The sequence below is a fragment of the Alosa alosa genome, chromosome 17 (genome assembly GCF_017589495.1).
Source record: "Alosa alosa isolate M-15738 ecotype Scorff River chromosome 17, AALO_Geno_1.1, whole genome shotgun sequence".
NCBI lineage: Eukaryota > Metazoa > Chordata > Actinopteri > Clupeiformes > Clupeidae > Alosa > Alosa alosa.
Genome location: NC_063205.1, coordinates 18,478,295 through 18,492,950, shown reverse-complemented (window position 1 = coordinate 18,492,950; position 14,656 = coordinate 18,478,295). Strand labels below are relative to the sequence as shown.

The 14,656-nt window shown below is 41.8% G+C and overlaps 1 protein-coding gene across 1 annotated transcript; it reads right to left on the bottom strand.

Moving 5' to 3' along the window:
* Positions 1 to 159: 159 nt before the first annotated feature.
* Positions 160 to 1,800, bottom strand: LOC125311024 (fish-egg lectin-like). Its single transcript, XM_048268832.1, has 4 exons — positions 1,575 to 1,800; positions 912 to 1,129; positions 502 to 629; positions 160 to 295 (listed from the first exon to the last, which is right to left on the bottom strand). The coding sequence occupies exons 1-4, from the start codon at positions 1,798 to 1,800 to the stop codon at positions 160 to 162; spliced, it is 708 nt and encodes a 235-aa protein (XP_048124789.1).
* Positions 1,801 to 14,656: the final 12,856 nt, after the last annotated feature.

Genomic DNA, 14,656 nt, shown 5'->3' with positions numbered 1-14,656 from the left:
ATATACATTGTCTGAATGGTAAAATGGTACTGATTAAAAAATTATCACAAATTATTAATATTGAAGCATCCATGATACTCAGTGTCTCAGTGTACAATACTTTCAAAACAATGAATCTGAAAAAAAGTGCAAATGCCTTTGAAAATGCCTTTGACCACATTACACACAATCCAAAATGGTCCCATCTTGACGAATGGCCCATAGATGACCCAAGTCATAGGACACATGTTTGTATCTGCCACCCCCGACTGGAGTCCACAGTGTCCCTGTGGGGTTGCATGCTGTCACACCCTCCCTGTAGCCGAAATGATGGATAAATAGGGTTTCATCATTTGATCAGTCTAAATGTTTTAATGGTCCCACCATTAACAATGCAATTCATTAAGCATGTTTTTATTATAGATGGAAGTATGACACAACACAACATAATATAATATAATTGCCAAAAGCTTGAAAATCATTGTATAAATATAACATGATATAACAAAGGAAGCTGCATACCTCCGGTAGATGTTGCCTGCTGAGTTGACTCCATAAACGCTTCCATCTGATCCCACCTCTATCATGGACAAGGAGCCTGGAACATGTGTCCAACTCATGGTGCCCCCACAGCCTGCAGGGCTTACATCCTAGGACACCGCAAAAGTGCACAGGATTAGTCCATGATTATACATTATACATTTTTTTCCAATAAAGCCTCCTTTGTTTAAAAGTAGTCATCTACTAACTTACTATATAAGGTCTGACATTTTACTTTTAGGTTTTATTATACTGGCATCACATAAATTGGCTATCAAAATATTTTGGCTCAACCATGCCAAAAGCTTCCCTTTAATTTCTTATTGAATTGTATTGAATGACCATTGTGTATGATAATGTGCTATATAAATACATTTACATTACAAAATCACCTTCATCATGTAGATAGAATTGTGTGCATTAACACCCCAGCAGCCAATTGGGCCACAACTGTAGTATTTTAGACGTCCAGGGATGTTCAGCCAAGGTGTGGGGCTGCCTGCTCCTTTGAATCCAACTGTTGCGTCCTTCCCAAGGCAATAAATATGGTCTGCCCCATTGACAGCTGAAATGATCTGGTCTCCTCCAGCATCGATCTGTTTAAGGGACCCTAGCCAGAAGACATAACACACAATTTTCACTTAATTTATTTATGTTTGGCACAACTGCTGACAATACCACCCAATAAAGCAGGGGTAATGAGTCAACATTTTGGTCAACAACTAGCAATTGAACTACTGAAAAGTCCTCCTAAATCCATACAAATACTAACAACTTGCTTACATCTTTTGGTGATATAATCGGTTATATCATGCTGTGAACATTTTGTTATATTATTGGATGATCCAACCTGAACCCCAGCCTAGGTAACTAATTCATTGGAATGACTCAAATGCACTTACTGGACATGCATTCACTCAGTCTTACATACAGTACATACACACAAAGACCAAATAAATTCATCTTTACTCATGTTCAAAACAAAAGAGCATACAGTGCTGTCACATCATACTATCATATCATCATATAATCATATTATCATGGCAAGACTATACCTGGAACCTTGGTCCAATTTCCAGACACCAGCTTGAAGATTTCATCTCTGGGGTTGATTCCCCAGATCCCAGCAGATCCCACACTGACATGTTTAAGCTCTCCGGGCAGGTTGTTCCATGCATTGTGCTCCAGACTGTAGATCAGATTGCTGTCGGATACCCCAACCACTTGGCCAGCCCCGGCATCAATCTGTTTCAACCGGCCCGGAACTACTCTGCACACCATTGCTGTGTGAAAACAAAAGCTTTTGCACTAAGTCATTTTTTCAAGAATCACGTTTGTTCAAAGTGGCATATAGTGCTGGCAAGACCGCAGTACTTTCTCTAAATATGGCCTTGATATTGCTTGTGACTACCAGTGGCTGCCATACTGCACACAATAAGACCTCAAGACACCATCTAAAGGCGTCCTGTCTGCCACACTGGTGTGACAGGAATGTTGGACAATGAACGTTCTAAAGAATATCTGGGTTCATTGAATTCAACCAAAGCCAACATAGAATTTTAGAACCTTGGATTGTTGCAGAACGAAATCTTCTGTTAGAATGTTCTAAAACCCACACCTTTAAAGTTTAACACCATCTCACAATCAAAACATTTTGTTGCAATCTGCAATGTTTAATACAGAGAGTAAACACATCACACATCACACATATGTTTGGGTCTGTTGGGTTACCTACCCAGACAGGAGAGCTGGTAGCTGCAGAGGAGCAGGAAGATTATGTTGGTTCTCATGGCTGTAATGATGGCTTCTGATTTTCAATACACTGTCACTGATAATGTGGTGACTGCTCTTATATACTCTATCTATTCGAGTGGAAATTTACCCACATACTCTATTGTTGTCTATATTTTCTTACTCATGTGAATTCAGTCCCTGTTATCGATTAACAGAGAGCCTAATATAAGCACTGATAGTGAATTATTGCTGATTGTTTACTTCCCTGTTAAGACTTGAGTTGTATCAAAACAGTAAAGCCAATTGTCAAAAGTTACAAATTAACACATAGATTACTTATCAATTTTCCTGCTTTTTCTCTAATCTAAATTAGTAGCATTGACTGCTGTTTGCTATGTTGATGCACGTGAGTTGGCATCAAACCCATAAAGCTCACTACCCAAAAGTTACAAATTAACCTATATATATAGACTACCCATCAGTTTTGTTTTGATCAACTCTTATCCTATTCATCAATTAATGACCTAAATACACGTCAACATGGAGAACTAAAGCTATTGATGTAAACACCATTTCTGTATCATCTCACATTACATTTTCACTAAAAAATCATAAAGTCATGATCATCTTTGATGGTCTCTTTGATCTTGAAGCAGAACCGGTTCTGTATGTGCCCCTTCCTCAGTCTTCTGGACTTTTCAGGTTTGAATCTCATCCTTGCCCACTCAGTGAGATTGACCAAGTCCTCCAAGATCCATCTAACTTCAGGTACTGATTTCGCCATGATGGTGAGGTCATCAATGAACGCTCTTACAGGTTGTTGGATGCCGGTCGCTTGCACTGCACCCCGACACAACTTCTCTGTTGAGAAAAAAAATATATATATTGTTGCATACATTTCCTCAGTTATATGAGATCAGTCCCTGTTATTGATTAACGGAGAGCCTAATATAAGAACTGATAGTGATTATGTCCTTAAATTCTTACTTACTGTGGTTTGTTTACTTTACTCTTGAGACTTGAGTTGGTGTCAAAGCAGTAACGGCCATTGTCAGAAGTTACAAATTAACCCATATATTACTAATCAGTTTTCCTGTTTTTTTTCTTTGATCTAAATTAGTATTGACTGCTGTTTCCTTATGTTGCTGCACGTACTGTAAGTTGGCATCAAAACTCACAATCCAAAATAAAGCTCACTATCCAAAAGTTACAAATTAACCCACAGATAACCCATCAGTTTTGCTTTTATCAACTCCTATCAAAATCAGCTCATCAATGAATGGCCTTCTTAATACACGTCTGAACTATTGATTTAAACACCATTTCTGTATCATCTCACACTATTATATTTTCACAAAAATTGTATTGTTTTTATGTTTTATCAATGAATGAATTTGTGATCATGAGTCAAGAAGAGACTTTACAAAACAAAGCAATTTAGCTGGACAGCAAACCAACTCCAAAAGGAACTGCATGTATTCACAGAGCACATATAAAAAACTGATCTTTGTATTGGCTATAGAGTAATAAACCACTGAAGTGATAGGTAAATAGACTAAAAGGGTAATTGTGAGAGTACTGGAAAATGCAGAAAAAAGATAAGAAAATTAAAACAAGTGATTGAAAGTGATACCAAATAATTTGACACAAGAGCTTGGAAGGGAGGCAAGCAAGGAAGTGCAAAAGTTTAAAGAAGTGATGTTGCTTGATCATATGTACAGTAGTAGTAGGAAAATCTCTGTGTGCTTTTCTTTATCTTCTCTGGATTTGGTTTGGCTTTTATGGTAATGCATTTCAGCTGTTATGGAGTTTAAAGAAATCCATTAATTTTACGGGTTTTTATCAATACATTCAACCATGCCATCGAGATCCATACTATCTTGTATGTGAATTATGCAATCCAGATTGAGTCCCTACAGCACTCTCATATAATGTAATACATGCTCTGTCAGATGTTCAGTGGATGCAAAGATAAATTCCTGAAACTAATACATACATGAAAGTAGAGTACTTTGGATAAGTAAAAGCATCATTAAATTCACTGTGTGAGGCAAAGGAGTGTACTTGAGATGTCACCATTCAAATTTGAAACCGTAACACATAGGTGCTGTTCAGACGAAGATAAATATTGTACATTTCTGAATGGCACGGTAATTCTCACCTGTAATTCATTTCCATGACTAAATCTGTTATCAATGCCTCGTGACATTTTAGTGTCCAACCAACCACTCCCATCCATCGTAGGCTCCCATTTACGACGCAGCAATATTTGTAATAAAAGAGGATTTAGTGCCCTCGTTTTGGTGGAAAAGGGACTCAGAATGCGCATGAGAGAGGAACATGTTAGAAATAAAAAAAATAGAACAAAAGGAAAGTGACTCATGTCAGCCTTTATGTTCAAGATGTGTATAAACCTAATCCTAACCCTCGATCTTGATGTTTTGTGTGCGTATGTGTGTGTCTCTCTCTCTCTGTGTGTGTGTGTGTGTGTGTGTGTGTGTGTGTGTGTGTGTGTGTGTGTGTGTGTGTGTGTGTGTGCGCGCGCGCATATGTGTGTCCATATGGGAAAAGAAATGGAACTTGCCCTGTGTCTGTTTCTCATATGGCCATATCATCCACTATTTATTGGCAGAAACAATTCTTTTATTGAGTGACTTGGATCAATATGTTTATACCCACTTCCTTGTTCTAGACTACTGAAAGAGGATCATCAATAAGAAGTGCATGGAAGTGTATTAAAAGTGTATTACATATCTAAATGCAAGCAAGGAGTCAAATAATCTGCACAAAGCCCTGACCTTCTCTGCAATGTGCTGATTACAGCTATGATCTTTATTACACATCTCTCAAAGCTTGAGGTACTGCAACAAATGTAATGATTGTATGCTATATCTACTTTCATTCTGGCTATCATTTGGGCACAATAACTGCATTGCCTCCTAAAGAACTAGTAGACAATACATAATGTGTCAACTATACCACGACAACTAGATCTAGTCTTGATTGATGTTTCACATGCCATTGAGGTTAAAATAATAATAATAATACAAAAAGTTACAGCAAATAACTTCCCAAATGTGATTTGTTCTTCGTCAGTGTCACAGTGGTATCCAAAGAATGATTGTGATGCAAACCTTACCAGCACAAACATTTGCTGCTAAACAGCAAAATAGAACATACACACATCTACACATGTCTGTGAGTGTCCACTGTGAGTGACTTCACTCTGGATGAAATCATCCAATGGTTCCGCTCCAGTAGTCTGCCATGACACAGACTCTTTCCGGAAGATGGTTATCATTCCTTGGACATGTGACACTGACGTAAACACACACACACACACATACATTCTCTCCCTCTATCTCTCTTCCCTCCTCTTCAATCACACACACATGCACACACACAGTTTTGTGAGTTCAATTCCCGGCTGGCAGCACTGTGTCCTTGAGCAAGGCACTTAACCCTGAGTTGCTTTGGGGAGACTGGCCCTCATAATAATTGACGTATATGTAAGTCGCTTTGGATGAAGTAACTTACACTTACTGAGTAAGTCTGGCTCTAGGCTGTAGAGGAGTGTCCAGACCAACCACACACACACACACACACACACACACACACACGCTCCCTATTTCTATGTTAACTTTGAAAGTAATTGGGCCTTTCCAAGATATGCTGTGGACTTATTCAAGACTACTGTAAAGTAGACCCACTATCATAATAAGAAAACATTCCCACTACGGCTTGGCTAAACGATAAGCATAAAAGAGGAAGATGTCTGAAGCAGTTGGCAAACAGCGTCTGTCTCCAACAGTGAACTCAAGGACATCCTATCATGTCTTTTTATAATATTCACATTATTCACGTGGCGGCCATGTGTAAACCAAAAGGCGAATGCATAGAACACAACAATGAAATGGCTTGCTTACCCCATACAATAAGGAAAATGTTGCACCATGTGGCTCAGGGAGATGCTTCGTTGTTTTGTTATTTTTTAATACAATGACAAGCAGGTTTGTATCATTTCGTCAAGGAATATACCAGCTCTTTCATTTCAGACCTGATCATGTCCACACAATAATGATTTCACGAGCAATTTAAACAAGAGCAATGTATGTGTAGACTAGAGCTAGATGCAGAAGTAGAGGCTGCTTCACAGTAGTTGATTAAAAAGACAAGCGAAAAGGACTAGTCCTGCATAAGAACTCACTTCGTGAGATATTGAATCAAGAGTTTCTCGATGCAAGCTGCTGTCAAGCAATAAGGGTCAATGCATTTATTTTTCACATAATCATTGAAAAAAATGCACATAAACATACTATAAACTTTTTTTTATAAAAGCATTTTTGAGATTGAGTAGGGCAATGTGGGGGCCCCCTGAAGATGGCACCGTAGACGACTGCCTAGGTTGCCTATGCTGAGAAACGCCCATGCCAAGAGACAGAAGGACCGGCAAAAAGACACACACTCGTGCCCGGCATAACGACGGACAAACACCCTGCTGTCTGTGTTACCTTGACTGAATGTCACGGTGAGGGTAATGTCACCAGGGACCGGACATAATGAGCTTGATAATTAGTGCCATGCTGGTGTAATTGAAGTCAATGGACTGATTGGTAATGCAGACATATTGAAACGTGATCCACATCCGCAGCCACTCTGCTGGATACTTGAGCTTTCATTATGTGGTAACCTCTCTGTGCTGCCGTAGGAGGGTGGTGGTGGTGGTGGTGGGTGTGCTTGTGTGATAACCTTGAGGAAAGGACTTTCACAATTAGCAGGTAGACTGAGAGATGTGATAAGGCACGTCTCGATGATGGGTTTTTGTTTTTGCAGGTCGGCTGGTTTGACACAGCTGGACTTAAAGAAAGCCACTCACAAGTTGGTTTGTTGATCAGCACAATAATATTCTACATAACCAAGGCAAGCAGCAGAGAAGTCTGCATCACACCACAGTGGCGTTTCACCAAGCTTGAGTCTCACCAAGCTTGAGCTTTGATTGATTGGAAAAAATAAATGTTGAAAACATGAGACACGTCCTACAGGAACCAGGATTTTAATTGTTGTTTCTCTGACCCAGTCCCCGTCTCTCTCACTCTCATTTCCTGTCTGGTCTTCACTGTCTGTCTGTCCATGTGAAAGCCAGCGAAGCCCAAAATCAAATTAAACAAAAGAATATGAGTTCAGAATTAAAAAAAAAAAGGTTATTCTCAGAGTAAAGCAACATTATGGTATTTTAAATTTAACATACGTTACTAGTTTCAACTAGCCTAGAAATCTAGACGCACCCTAGTGGCAGCAAATGTGGGTCTGGGTCGTCAGGCTAAGTTTCAACACCAAATGTTAATTTCGACAAACTCACCTGTCTTTCCCAGTAGCTACCCAGGCAACTCACTATATAGGTCTGCAAAGATGTAGTAGCTGTAACAACCTTTCCAGGGAGACAACAAATATATTGCCAAAAAACATCAGTTAGTAAGCTAACCATATTTTATCAGTCCCAGGCAGCTGTGCTGTTGCAGGTGTTATGAATGTATGTTGCCTGGTAGGTAGGTCGCTGACTTTATGCAATAGTTTGTAATGCCTCAAGGCATGTTATTTCATCTGTTTTACAACCTGAATACATGCTATGGAGCATAATTTTATTCACAAAGAAAACTCAGGAAGTTATGTCAGGAAAATATTTAACAATGAATGGAAGCCACAAAATATAAATTTTGTTAATTACTCAATTTCTTGATAGGGCCGATGGATGGTTGCCTTTTGTGAATTGAATTCAAAAGACCCTTCACCTCACTTAGCCAACAAAATAACCTACACACTTTCAAATATTCTGGCATTTCACGTTCATCTCCCCTTATTGGCTGCTGTGCAACCCTGGCTGGAAGTGATTGGATACCAGGCAGTTGCCAGGCAATCAATGGTGGTGCTTCCATTCTCTGTGTGTAGAGAGGCTGCTACAAATCCCATATGCAGCTAAGTGGGAATCTGTTAATTATTAAAGTCTGTCTGCATCACACACCTATTATCAAACCGCACTGCTGATTTGGTCCTCATCATCACTGTTTGCAAAAGGGGGGTAATTAGGAGCCTTCTATTCGCTCCAGCACTCACTGTGGAAGGAGGGGGGCCAAGGGGCTGGTTCTGTGGAGAGCCCAGGGTAGTTTGGTGTTGTGAGTATGTAAATTGGAGTGTGAGAGGACATGTGTGTGTGTATGGTGTGTAGTGTGTGTGTGTGATGACAATGGTGTGTGTGGTTTGTGTGGTGTGTGTAGTGTGAATGTGTGTGTGTGTTTGTCTGTGTGTGTGTGTGTGTGTGTGTGTGGGGGGGTTGACATGCGTGTTTATGAGGATCAATTTTAATTAGCGCCTCTGCCATGGAAAGTGACTGCACTGCATGTGCTGCGTTTCCTTCAGCAGGGATCAGTGATGGGGAGATGGAGGAGTGTGTGAGTGTGTGTGTTTGTGTGTGTGTGTGTGTGTGTGTGTGTGTGTGTGTGTGTGTGTGTGTGTGTGTGTGTGTGTGTGTGTGTGTGTGTGTTGGTGTGCTGTGGTTCTGGATGGGCCAACACTTCCAGAGCAGGAGAATCCTATCAAGGGAACTGCAGTGAGCTAAACCACCACCCAGGGCACAAGTCAAAAAGCCATGAGCGGGACACAGTCTGTATTATGACCTCAGATGCAACACTAATGTACCAGTGTGAGGTGTGAAATTGAATCACACCTACACCTAACACAATGTCTGAAACCACTGACTGATCTGAATAATACCTTGCATAGTCCATTGCAGTGCATTCTGGATTTTTTAAAGGTATGTGTGAATAGATCTTGCACATAGTGCATTCCAGATTTGTGTAAGCTCTAATAATGTGCTGCAAGTGTCTCCTAATTACAATTTTACTGTTAAAACATAGCATTGTATCACACAGACAGCAAATAACACATAAAATCAATTGTGTATGTATTTACTGTATAGTAGAATATTATATGATTTTCTTCTTATAATGGTCACAGATTGTTTCTGCAGATGTATAGGTCATCTTTACTCAATCTCAGAGGTATCCTGAGGTATACTCTTATGTAGTTTGTATAGATATGCCATCCACAGCAAACTTATAATTGAATATAGGGGAGAATAATCTGTGATTTTTTGTGCACACTTCAAACACCAAACAGCAACAATGTGTAGTGATGAGCACAAACTACATGACTCATCTATATATTAGTTAGGCTACATATAATAATATGGAATAGATAGCTAATGCATGTCATTTGTCTGTGGCAGACTCTATGTTTTGAAGATAATGCTTACAGTGTTAAATTATACTGTTCAAAAACTTGGAAAGATGCATAAAGCAGACACTCATCATTTGCCAGATAACGTGAGTCAATTTGTCCAAAACTGCACACCAAAAAATATCAAAAGCCAAGAAAGAAAAAAAAAAAAAAAAAAAAAAAAGACATATTACTATGGGACACCCTTGACTTTTCACTCCAGTTACCCCACTTAATGAGTTTAATCCAATTTCTTTGGTTTATGCGAAGCCCGGGCTCCTCTTTGTTCCAAGCTAAATCAAGGGGCCCTCTGTGACTCCTGCATGGCAGCAAGGAGTCCAATCAACTAATGATGACATAAGCCTGATTGACAGACTCAGGTGTTATCCATAACAGAGCTATCTTCAAAAGTAGGACTGTAATCTTTGGTATGACTATGGAAACATAGAACACTAGGGTTAATATGACTAAATTGAATTGTGTGATGGCATTTCAATGTTTTCAACTTAATTGAACAGGATGGATATTTGATGAAAGAACCTGAAGGGAATGTCACGACACTATTATTACATTATTATCATTGCAGGCTAATTACCCAAAATAAACACACAGTGAAGATAAAGCCGACAGGGAAATTCATCCGCCAAACAGCAGTCTAAGTTATTACGCACTATATTACAAGATGGGGCTAAATTCTTAATGAGCAACTTTCTGCCACAAAACCATTTTCGCGGGGTCTGACGGGGAAAAAAGTGCCTGTCATTATTCATTCGTCTCTTGACTGTCACAAACCGATATCGTTATTACTCAGGTAATAGCGCCACGCGGTGTACATAACGACGACTGCAGTCGGTCGAGCCAGTCAGTTCAGCCGCTCTAGGGTTTGGCACTCTGGCTTGCGTGGCTCCAGTCTGTTCCGTAGAGGAGGCAGCCCTTTCCACCAGCATCCAGGAATGACAGCAGCCACCCCGGCTACTGTGACATTTACGAGGGAATAGAGCTTTTTCTGCATTCCAACTTCTACAAAGCTTTTGGCTACACCGGTGACATCCAGCAAAGCAAGGAGGACATAGCTGTGTCCGAGCCGTTGGCAGGTAAGGCGATATACGATAATTTTGTGTTATCTTCTTTCACCTGACACGTTGGTTGATTCATTTGCGCGCTGACGATGTAACTGTGAGTAGGCTAAACGCGTCTCAACGAAGAAATAAATGACACCTGCGTGTGGTAAACTATAAACCTTGGGGAATTGTTTGAAAACGTAATTGTTTACTGTTAACAGACAAACTGTCACCGCATGTTGTAGGTTTTGGGGGGCTTTGGCATCTTTTTACCCTGTTGATGTCTGAAATGACGTGAAATGAAGCCCAGCTTGAGGTATTGGACATCTCTCATGTTTCTTGAATTACACATATATCTACAGGCGAAAAGTGCACTTAAATTGATGCTATGAGTGACACACCAGGTGAAAAGCGATAGGAGTTTGACCAATTTATCATTCCTTTCCCCCGTCTCGCTTTGCCGCCCTGGAGTATTGATTGATGTTTTCTAATTTTGTTTTCAAAATTGCAGCCTCGGGGTTGATAAACTACTCGCACGACATAGCCTGGCGGGGAAAAAATAATGCGTTTGAGTTGATGTGAGATTCGACAGGAGAGGAGGTCAACGTGAAGAGCAGGCGGGATTTGCTCTCTGAGAGCAAACAAGCCTCTTCGGAAAACAGGTGCACGGGGCATCATCGTGATGCGTGAGTGAACTCCCATGCACTTAAAAATGTGTAGGGCTTGCCAACCAAAGAGTACGAATTCCTACATCCCATGCACGCACCTTGGTCCAAACGCAGCATGGTCGGTGATGTTTTGGCTAAATAGTCGCCCCGTGGTTGCTGTAATGCCATGGAATAATGATGGATTAAATAATGGATGAGCCGATGTCACTCGCTGTGTTGTATTTGAAGTGAATCATTCTCCACGGGGGTCTGGCTTAACTATGAGTAATAGGGTTTAGTTTAGATAGATAACATCCATGCACACAATAATATCCACGCGCACAGTGCAGGCGGATTACACGCTTCCCTCCCTTAATTGCCTGTGCGCATTTCCTAATAATTTCTTGATTTCACAGTCTTCAAAGATAGGCGCACAAATGATGTTCTTTTCATTCATGGTTTTCTTCACATCGTCAGTCCCCAGGATGTTGTTTATGGGAGACGTGACTTGCTCTTTTCATTCACTAATTAAATTACGATTAGCGGAATCGGGTGTTGCAGGTCAGATAGTAGCACCTGCTTTATGTCTATTATCGCACGCCTTTTCCAGCAGTGAGATCAGCGTGTGCCGGTTAGTGGGAGAGTGTTCTCCATCTCTATCCCTGGTCTCTGGCTCAGGGGGCAGGCAGTGGATGGAACAGCTGTGTCCATGCTGCAGGCAGGACAAGAGCCTAATGAGATTTGTTCACACTGGTCGTCGTGACTGATTTGGATTGGTGAGCTAATCAAACCAGAGGGGCACTGGACCCTGAAGGACTTGCTGTAAGGCATGTCTCCCTCTCTCTCTTTCTCCTCTCTCTCTCTCTCTCTCTCTCTCTCTCTGTCTCTGTGTCCCTCTTGCTCTATCTCTTTTTCACAAACACACACGTTCTCTCTCTTTCACACAGGCACACACACTCACATTCGCTCACACACAGCCAGACACATGCCTTTCTCAGTTCTTTTCCTGCCCCTTTTCTGTTTCCACTTTCTTTTCTTGTCTCTCTCTCTCTCTCTCTCTTTCTCACTCTCTCACTCTCTCTCCTGCCCAGAAGTGTCTCTGCTCCTGTCAATCTTTTGCTGTCATGACTGAGACGTTAAGGCCCTCTCTTCTCTCTCGTCTCCTCTCAGATTCTCTCTCCTCGACTCATCATTCTCACATCCTCTCCTTTCAAACCATAAATCCAACAGCGCTCCACTCACCAACTGTTTTTTTGTGGTCAGGGGCAGCCCATTTTAAACTAGAGATCCCTGTGATGTGCTGGTGGACCAGCCTGGCAAGGCTCCTCTGATACTCCTTCCCTCCACGATGTGTGTCTTGCTCACGGGAGGACGTGGGGACAGACATCCTTTTCAACTTCAATTACGTCCTCCGTCTCCTATGCAAGACTGATTTGATTTATCATGCCTTGACTGGCACCTGGAAAGAAGCCACTTTGCCTGTCTCTCCCTCATATGCATTACTGTGGACTTGCCGGTGTGATTTAATTAGTCTGTTGTACATAATAAAGAGCTCGTCTCTGCCTCCGTCACTAATTGTATGGAACCAAGTCAAGGATAGCAGAGACTCAGGGATGTAATCGGCCCAGATTTGGCCCAGGTGCGGGTTACCTGGGTGTGGTCTGTAGAGAGACTGGGCTGACTTTTGCACAGGTGTGTTTGTATGGTTAAGACGAGTGTGTATGGTCAAGACCACGCCTAGTGCACAAAAAGAATGGCTGGCCTGAGCACTATTCACCAAGGGCAATGGAGGATTAGGCATTGATCAAACAGTGCCTTTGAGTGTTTGAGTGTTCGATTTGTCATCGTGGCATTTGAAAGGAGTGGTAATTGAAAAACAATTCTACCGGGGGGTGGGGTGGTGGGGGCAGAGTTTGACACACACACACAAAGAAAACAGATTGTGGGGTGATTCATTTTTTTGCATCTGTTTTTAAAGTGAGAAGAAGGGACAGGAATCAAAGCCTGGAACTGTCAGCTTTCTCTCTGGGAGAATGGAAAAGGTAGGGGGAGGGGGAAGAGAGTATGGAGGGAGGGAGAGAGAGTGAGGAAGAGAGAGTGGTACAGAGGGAGTGGTAAGGCAAGTGAGAACAGGGGGAGTGGGTAAGGTAGAGAGGGAGAGAGAGAGAGAGAGAGAGAGAGCTGATTTGTCACTTGTGACCGTTAAAGGGAGAGCACTCTGACACTGATGGCTTGTGAAGCTACTCTCAGATGCCTGTGAATTAGGTTGTCATGACGAATAGCGCTCTGTGCCTCGCGTTTGGCTTTGACTGCGGCCAATGCCTCTGCAGTAAGGAGAGAGGGAGTAGAAAATGTGATCATATCATTGGAAGGCTTTCTTCCCGATCACAGCTTTAAAACCACGTTGCTGGAAGTCTAATGGAGGACATCATGGTCCATTATCCAGTATTTTACAGAAGACAGCACACAAAGTCAAACTAACGGACATTGGAATCCTCTACTTCAAACAGAACAAGGGTAATTGTTACTATTAGGCTGCTGAATCATACAGGGCTCAGGACAGGATGGCTGAAGAATGGCAAAGCAAGATGTGCCTGTTAGAGTTAGCCTTAGAGTTAGCCTCCCATGCTACTCTTTGACCCCAGATTATACTCTTATCGTCTTTGACATTTTTACTCATATGATAAGCGTAGTAATGTTTGCTGATCTTATAGATTACTTGAGAAGAGCCAAGACTGTTGGACAACAAGATGAATAGGGTCTAGGGAAAAGTTTTCTCAGTCTTTTTCAGGTATTATCAGGACTTCTGTACATCATAGACTGCTTTAAGACTGCTTTATGTGTAAATAACAAGTTCAAGTTGTAAAACTAGAGTACTTTGTAAGGACCAATTTGAAGGAGGAAGAATGAGTCTGGAAAAGGGACATTACTAAGAAACGAATTGCATAAACACAGACTGTTGAGACAACCACTAGGGAGGTTTTAGTAGCAACCCAAAGCACCTTTGGCCTAGATAATGTGTCTGCATCCAGCATGCAGGAAGAGTGCGTTTGGGACAGCGAGGACATTTTGAGGGCATAGTGGGTGGAAATGAATGTCTCCCATGCCCTCCCCTTGACCGGCCGGGTCCTGGGTGCGGGGATGGGGAAATGGGGAAATGACTGCTGGTGGTAATCGAACCGGGGTACCCCTGGTGGGATAAATTACCCCCCCGCCCCCCTGCATTTTCGAGGAGAGAAAATGGAGACCCAGCTCATGCTAATGTATCTCTGACTCTCCGGCTCTCTGCCAGTGGCGTGGACCTCATAAATTGACATGCAAGCGCCGTGGCTGAGCCGAGGTGCCTGCGAAGAGAAGCGGATCTGCATCCTGGCCAGTGCAGCGTTGAGGAGGAAGAGGGGGAGGAGGAGGAGGAGGAGAGAG

Coding starts and splice junctions, on each gene's coding strand:
- LOC125311024 (XM_048268832.1), bottom strand. CDS start 1,800: ATGGTGTGCAGAGTAGTTCCGGGCCGGTTGAAACAGATTGATGCCGGG. Junction 1,130..1,574: donor AAATTGGACCAAGGTTCCAG/GTATAGTCTTGC, acceptor TCTTCTGGCTAG/GGTCCCTTAAACAGATCGAT. Junction 630..911: donor ATTCTATCTACATGATGAAG/GTGATTTTGTAA, acceptor GCGGTGTCCTAG/GATGTAAGCCCTGCAGGCTG.